We start from the raw sequence: 8,781 nt of genomic DNA, 5'->3' as shown, positions 1-8,781 counted from the left end.
TTTGACGTTTCACTATAAACTTACCGCTCCATCCAAGCTCACGAGCTATCTTCTCACACGGCTACCTCTTCTTATCACGATTCTTGTACTCTATCGAATTCAACGCGCACAAACATTCGTTTTTCTCAAAAAATCTATAAATGCCATGGTTTTGTCCGTGTTGTTGGGGCGCCGCCATTTTTGATCTAGGTATCACGTGAAAGTTTTTAGCCAATTAGATTTATCCAACTCGCCGATTTTCACGAATCCGAGTCGAGCAAAATAGAACACGTTCTATTTCGCCAACTCGTCGGACTTGTCTCGACTCCGACACCAACACAATCGAATTTCAGCCATTTGTGTTGGACGGTGATTGTGTTGCCACTTGAAATCGGTACGATTTGCCTGACAAAAATCGATAGTGTAAACCCAGCATTAGCGGTGTGTGTGTTCGCGCGATCGATATTAGGCGTCGAGTCAGCAGCAGGCAAGTCAGGTCAGCAGCAGCCAGCAGCAGCGAGCGGCGAGGCCAGCTCGTAAGACATACATGGTATACATGTTGGCGGAGGTATGCACTCTCCGTGAGTGCCCTCTGTCTAGTTACTACTGTTTCACTGCTAATTAATGTATAGTTAATGTATTCTTAGCTCTTGACATAAACACACCACACACACACAATATATATATATATCAAGAGCAGATAATCACATTATCTGTCTTGATATTACACACACACACACACACACACACACACACACACACACACATCACGCACGCACGCGCACGCACGCCACGCCCACACCACACACACACACACACACACACACACAACACACACACACACACACACACACACACACACAACACACACACTACACAACAACACAACAGCACACAACACATCACACATCACACTACACGCACACCACAACATAAGGATTTCGCACATCATACATCAGATAGCATATTATATATTATATATATATATATATATATATATATATAAGTGTGCGTGCGTGCATGCGTATATGCGTGCGTGCGCACGTGTGTGTGTCACTACATATTGACACATCTTTTGCAGATGTTCCGCTTGACAAAATGCCAACTTAACGCCACAAACCGACCGTTTTTTACATGTATGTCCTTGCCGTCATAGATATGGCTTGTCTTCTCTTAATCTCGTAGTAAATAGTGAACGCTCTTTTTTACCTGCATTCTAGGTCCCCTGTCAAGCCGTCTTAGCCACAAGATAGGCTGTCGATGGACTGTGATACTGGGAGGAGCTTTGTCTGGAGCCGGCTATACGCTCAGCTACTTTGGGAACAGCCTTAACTACCTGCTAGTGACGTACGGATGTGTGTCTGGTCAGTCAGTCAGTATATATATATACGATCAAGAGCGTATAAAGAAGGGACAAGCGGTTTGTTTTATATTAGCAAAATAGGACAGCTGATCAATAATACCGCAAAGAATCGTCAAAATAAAACGGGCAAAGTTTCTTAATTCGACTAATACTGCAACATGGTTTCAGCATTTCACCGTTGTACGCTCTCCTTCTTTATACGCTCTTGATAAGATGTCGTTATCGTAGATGCACGTAATATGAACTATTCGAACCAACGTAACCCCAGTTTAGGCACGCAGAGCGGAAACATGGCGTAATACAATATAATAAAAGCGTAATATAGTGTAATGTAGTGTAATGTAATGTAGTGTAATGACGTGTAATGTAGTGCAACACACACATACAATATAATAAAGGTGTAATGTAGTGTAATACACTGTAATACATTGAGATACAGTGTAATATAGGGTAATATAGTGTAATACAATGTAATATAGTGTGATATAGTGTAATATAGTGTGATACAGTGTAATATAGTGTAATAACGTGTAATGCAGTGTAATACACTGTAATACATAGAGATACAGTGTAAAATAGTGTTTTATAGTGTAATAACGTGTGACGTAGTGTAGTACACTGTAATACATTGAGATACAATGTAATATAGTGTAATAACGTGTAATGTAGTGTAGTACACTGTAATACATTGAGATACAGTGTAATGACGTGTAATGTAGTGTAATAACGTGTAATGTAGTGTAGTACGCTGTAATACGTTGAGATACAGTGTAATATAGTGTAATATAGTGTAATAACGTGTAATGTGGTGTAATAACGTGTAATGTGGTGTAATAACGTGTAATGTAGTGTAGTACACTGTAATACATTGAGATACAGTGTAATATAGTGTAATGTAGTATAGTACACTGTAATACATTGAGGTACAGTGTAATATAGTGTAATATAGTGTAATAACGTGTAATGTAGTGTAGTACACTGTAATACATTGAGATACAGTGTAATATAGTGTAATACAATGTAATATAGTGTGATATAGTGTAATATAGTGTGATACAGTGTAATATAGTGTAATAACGTGTAATGCAGTGTAATACACTGTAATACATAGAGATACAGTGTAAAATAGTGTTTTATAGTGTAATAACGTGTGACGTAGTGTAGTACACTGTAATACATTGAGATACAATGTAATATAGTGTAATAACGTGTGACGTAGTGTAGTACACTGTAATACATTGAGATACAATGTAATATAGTGTAAGTAAGCGTGTAATGTATGTAAGTACCTGTAATCGCGTTGAGATATCAGTGGTAATATAGTGGAACTAAGGTGTAATGTGGTGTGAATATAACCGTGATAATGTAGGTGTAATAGACGTTGTAGAAATTAGTGTACCGTACACTGTATATACATTGTAGAATATCTCAGTGGTAAATATAGTTGTAAGTATAGTGCAATGAGGACGGTGTACATGTAGTATAGTACACTGCTAAACATCGTGAGGTACAGGTGTATATAATAGTGGTAATATAGTGCAATAACGTGTAAATCTGAGTGTGTAACGTACAGCTGATAATACATTGACGGATACAGTGTATATATAGTGTAATATAGGTGTATATGGAACGTCGTGAATCGAGTGTAATATACGTGTAATTTGAAGTGAGTCACACTCGTAAATACCTATGGAGGATAAGCGTGAAATATAACGATGTAAATATAGTGCAATAACGTGTAAATGTAAGTGTATGTACAGCTGTAATACATGAGACATAGCAGTGTAATAGTGCTGTATATACAGTGTAATAACGGTGTAAAGTAGTGTAATAACGTGTATGTGTGTATACAGCCGACTGTAATAACGATCGAGCGAATACAGTGTAATAGTAGGCTAAATATAGTGCCACGTACTATACCGGTGTAATGTAGTGTAGTACACTGTAATACATTGAGATACACGGTGTAATATAGGTGTAAATCATAGTGTAATACCGTCCGTAATGTAGTGATAGTGACACTGTAATACATTGTAGAACAGTGTAAATAGTAAAGTGTATAGGTAAGTGCAATAACTGTGTAATGTAGTGGTAGTACACCTGTGAAATACAGTTGAGAACAGGTAATATAGTGTAATATAGTGTAAAAGTAAACAGTGTGAAATGTAGGTGTCGAAAACAGTGTAATGAAGTGAGTACACTGTGAATACAGTTGAATATACGAGTGTAATATAGGTGATAATGATAAGGTGCATAAAGTGTAATGTATCGAGTACAGCTGATAACTCACCAATTGAGAATACAGTGGTACATTTAGTGTTATATAGTGTAATAACGTTAATGGTAGTGTAATAACGTGCTAATGTAGTGCTAGTACACCATAGTAATAATTCGGAGATAGGAGGCAGTAATATAGTGGTAATTATAGGTCAGATAAGCGTGATAATATAAGTGTAGTAAACAACTGTAATACATTGAGATAGCAAGTGTAAAGTATACAGTGTAATATAGTGTAAGTAATCGTGTAATGCTAGTGGACTAGTACACTGTAACTCACATTGCAGATCAGTGTATATAGCTGTAATATGAGTGTAATGAACGTCTGTAAGTTACATGTAGTACCGTATAGGTCACGTGACAGATACAGTGTAAGACAGCAGACTTTTCAACGTGTGCATCTGAGCGCTTAAGCGCGAGCAGCACCGTCGATGTTAAGCCAACCTATACGCGTATGGAATCATCAATACTGGCAGCAGGCAAGGAGATAAACTAACTCACATGGCTAAGTTGACTCCGGGAATGGAGGCGCAACGGGAAGGAGGGGAGCAAGGCGGCGGGGGGCAGGGAGGAGGGGGGACCGTAAGGAGCGAGCCAGGAAGGAGGAGGACCGGCGGGAGAGGACAGGCGACCGAGGGGACCGGATGGAACGGCGCAGGGAGACGGGGGATCAATGGAGGGTGAGGAGGAGGTGAGGACCCGCGGCGAGGAGGCAGGTGGCGGGTAGCGGGGAGCGAGGAGAACAGGGAGAGGAGGGTCCGACGGGGGAAGAGAGGGCCAGCAGGAATGCCAGGGAACGGCAGGAGCGGGCAGCGGTTGTGGGCAACTGAGAGAGAGGGGAGCGAGGGGACGGAACGCGCAAGGGGGCGGAGGCAGAGGCCGAAGGGAGAGGGGCAGGAAGGAGGGGAAGGCGGAGGGCGCAGGGAAGCGAGGGGAAGGGGAATGAGAAGGGACAAAAGAAACGCAAGAAGGGAGCGAGGACGGAGTGAGGGGAGTGAGGGGTTAAGGCTAAATGGGCCGGGGTCAGCGCGAGGGGAAGCAGCCAGGGGGAGGGGGCGAAAAGAAGGGAGAGAAGGAGGGGAGCGTGGAGGAGGGGAGCGAGGAGGTATAAGGCAGAGCTGCATGCCCCCTCAGCCGAATGCAAATGCAGTCGCGCTTTTTAATGTTTCTCGCCTCTAGTCAACAGTAAATGTGGAAGAGCAATAAATAGCAGAATAAAGATTCAACATGGTAATAGATGGCTGCTTCGCGTGCTTTTCACTAGTTTCTTGTCATTATTAGCGAGAGCGAGGGGAATCACTCTGACGCCCCCTTCACTCGCATCCGCCAACGTAACTAACCTAACCTAACCGAACCTAACCTAACCTAACCCTACCCTAACCTAACCCTACCCTAACCTAACCGAACCTAACCTAACTAAGCCTAACCTAACCTAACCTAACCTAACCTAACCAAGCCTAACCTAACCGAACCTAACCGAACCGAACCTAACCTAACCTAACCTAACCCTAACCTAACCTAACCTAACCTAACCTAACCTAACCTAACCTAACCCTAACCTAACCTAACCTAACCTAACCTAACCTAACCTAACCTAACCTAACCTAACCTAACCTAACCTAACCTAACCTAACCTAATCTAACCTAACCGAACCGAACCGAACCTAACCTAACTCAACCCTAACCTAACCTAACCCAACCCTAACCTAACCTAACCCTAACCATAACCTAACCCAATCCAAACTAACCTAACCTAACCTAACCTGCCCTGCCGTAACTTGGTGTGACGTAACGGTGACCTTTGACCTTCAGGTATCGGCTGCGGGCTCGTGTACACGCCCGTCGTCGCTGTCATCAGTCACTTCTTCACGAGACGGCGGCAGTTTGCTACGGCCGTCGCCGTGTCGGGTGCCGGCATCGGCAACCTGTGCTTCCCTCCACTACTGCAGCATCTAGTAGACATGTACGGCTGGCGGGGAGCCATGCTAGTCTGCGGCAGCCTCGCTCTCAACATGTGCATATGTGGCGCCCTCCTGCGGCCGTCGCCGCCGCACGCCTCGCCGACGAACAGTACGTGCGACAGCAAACTCGTCGACGCGTCCGCAGAGCCACCTGTCGAGAACCGTCGCGACGACGCGACGACGCGTCTGCGGCGCACGGCGACGCGACTGCAGCGCACCCTGCTGGGCGCCCACGGCGCGGAGTTGCTGAGCGACGTCCGTCTGCTCGTGCTGCTGCTCGACAACATGCTGTTTATCGGCTCCATGATGGTCGTCATCATCATGCTGAACGACTACGTCACCTACTGCGGCATCTCCCCTGACGACAGCACCTACATTCTCTCCATCTTCGGCGTGTTTAACATGAGCGGTCGTCTGCTAGCCGGCGTCGTCACACTGCACCGACACATCGACAGCATGACGACGTTTTGCTTCAGCATGGCCGCCATGGGAGCGATATCAATGGCGATCGCGCCGACGCGACACTACGCCGGCTTCGCTATCGTCGCTGCGGCGTTCGGGTCGGCGTACGGCATGGGTACGTCGGCCATGCCGTCAGCGTTAGCTGACATGTTCGGTACAGAGAAGCTGCTGCATTCGTTTGGCTTCATCAACTTTGCGTCCGGCTTGGGAGGAGTCGTAGCAGCGCCCCTAGCGGGTAAGACGACGACGTCGCCGCGTGTTCCGACGTTCGTGTACGTCATCTCGTGACGTCAGTTACTGTATGACGTTAGGGTCGTAGCTAGCGGAGCCTAAACTATAATTTTTACACTAGTAGGCCCTAACTTCATCTCGTGACTTCGTTTAGCGTACGATGACAAGTGTTTAATTTCAATTCGGCAATTAAAACATAGATGTTCTATTAATAGTATTATAATTGTATCAAAAGCTAATAACACATTATATATGTCCACATACATGTGTTATTACTTAGATCTTGATTGTATCGCTTCCAGTGACGACACCGCATTTAACGTTAGGGCCGTATCTAGCAGAGCCTCAACTATCGATCTTACACTAGTAACCCCATTTACGTCATCGCTAATCTACGTGTGATATTCGTACATTAACTATTTATGCTAACATTTCGTAACGTTCGTTTAACATGCACGCGTGTCGCGACGTTGCCAGCGGGTTAAAATTTAATTTGGCGTACCTAGTAAAAAATACATGAGCTCTTGAGTTTTTATTTGTACTGAGGTTATGTTCTATTGATATATACAACTTAATAATACATGTAGCATGTAATAATGTATTAGTAGCGCTTTATATAATAATATAGTGTATATATAAGAGTATATGTGTCCCTCGCTCTATCCCACCTCCTGCAGCGGGAGCAGGAGGACTCCACGGATAAAATTAATCTATAATGCGTGCGAATAAGCGAACAATAGGTTAGAGTTGACCCATCCACGGACCCCAAATGGATCCATGGACCACAGGTTAATTAGGAACCCCTGGACTGGAGTATCAAAAGCTACGTTAGAAAGGTCGAGAGACAGTCAGACCAGATAAAACAGTGGCGGAATTTTTTCTCTTCTTCCAGGCTGGCTGTACGACGTGACGAAGAGTTACTACGTCATGTTCACGTTTGGAGGATGTCTGAGTTTGTTCGGCAGCTTCATCATGGCCGCCATGCTACACTGGCAGCACTATCGCGGATGCTGCTGCAGGCCGAGCGTACGCGACGCTACTCATCCCTCCAAGACGATCGTACCAAAATATTGTGCCAACGATATCGTAAAGGCTCCGGCCGAATTGCAGGTTATTTTGACGGAGTAGAGATCCCTCTTAATAGAAAACACGGGGGTAAAGCACGTCGTAGATTTTTCACTTTGTTGCGTGACACGGTTCGGTGACAATAGCATGCGAGGCGTGCAACGTTACGAAAGAACTGTCGCAACCAGTCATATCATGACCACATCATCTATGCAATTACATTCAGAACTATTGCCTTGGTATGCTCGTGCTAGCATACTATTCTAACAACTTTTGTATAATCGCTGATTTCGAGTGTGGAACTGTTTTAGGTTCTCATAGTATCTCAGGTAAAGTGTATGCATCAGCACACATTCCTATAGCATTTAATTATACTGACGCAGGAAATATATTTATTTAGAAATTTACAGAGTAGCTTACCCAGTAGTTTAATTACGATAACTATATACCTGTGATTACGATTCCTGTGATCATTACAGATTATATTAATCTATTGCTAGTAATCTATTTACAGATTATATTAATCTATTGCTAGTAATCTATTTACAGATTATATTAATCTATTGCTAGTAATCTATTACGACTATAATCAGGAGCGGATCTAGCTTTCAGGAGACGGGGGAGGGGTGATATTTGAGTGAAGGCGAGCCGAAGGCACGCGGTGATAGGGTGGTCCGGGGGCATACACCCGCCCCCCGTGTAGTTACAGGGGAAATCCCCAGTTTTTATTAGCCTGCAGACTGACTTTTTTATATTTGGCCCTATTTTACTAGTATCGTAACATTAGTCAGTGGCTGAACGGGTGGTTACAACCCCTCAAACCCAACCCCGCCCCCTCTCTAGATCCGCCACTGATAATATCAATATCGTGAGTATATACAAGTATACGTATGCTCTCGTTATTGCTAATCTTACTGCCAATTATCTTGTGATTATAAATAAATTATTGTAAACAAGCAGCAACGTTATGTCATGTGTTCTTAAAAGACCAAAGATGGGCTAATATGCCATTCAGGCGAAAATTATTTGATGAAATGATACAAGATTTATAACATTAGAGTAACTCTGACACGATTGACAACTCTCACCGTGAGAAGTCCACACTTCTTCATGACTTGCCTCTCTCGCAGATGTGTGTAACATGAATTCTACACTGTTTAGTATTTGGTGGGTAGGTATGAATCAACATTTATTTATAAGAAGTAATATACAACGGTTGTTGAACCTCTTCCCCCAGCCTGCCGCCACACACACACACACGCACGCACGCACGCACACACATACATACACGCACGCACATACACACACACACGCGCGCACGCACACACGCGCACACACACACACATATATCATTACATTTATAAACATACAATTAAATAAGACAATAAATAAACTGTCTTGCTTTGCTATTGTTATGTTAGTAATGTTATTGCTAGTTGTTAG

The 8,781-nt window shown here is 43.6% G+C and overlaps 1 protein-coding gene across 1 annotated transcript; it reads left to right on the top strand.

Moving 5' to 3' along the window:
* Window positions 1-332: 332 nt before the first annotated feature.
* Window positions 333-8,297, top strand: LOC106805897 (monocarboxylate transporter 12-like; the record flags this gene model as incomplete). Its single annotated transcript, XM_014807667.1, has 4 exons — window positions 333-373; window positions 1,200-1,343; window positions 5,432-6,277; window positions 7,166-8,297. Coding segments are annotated over 4 exons (1,267 nt in total), but the record flags the coding sequence as incomplete, so codon positions are not given.
* Window positions 8,298-8,781: the final 484 nt, after the last annotated feature.

This window comes from Priapulus caudatus, unplaced genomic scaffold, assembly GCF_000485595.1.
Source record: "Priapulus caudatus unplaced genomic scaffold, Priapulus_caudatus-5.0.1 Scaffold132, whole genome shotgun sequence".
Lineage (NCBI taxonomy): Eukaryota > Metazoa > Priapulida > Priapulimorpha > Priapulimorphida > Priapulidae > Priapulus > Priapulus caudatus.
Note: the sequence above shows the minus strand (reverse complement) of the source record. Positions and strands in the feature narration are given on the sequence as shown.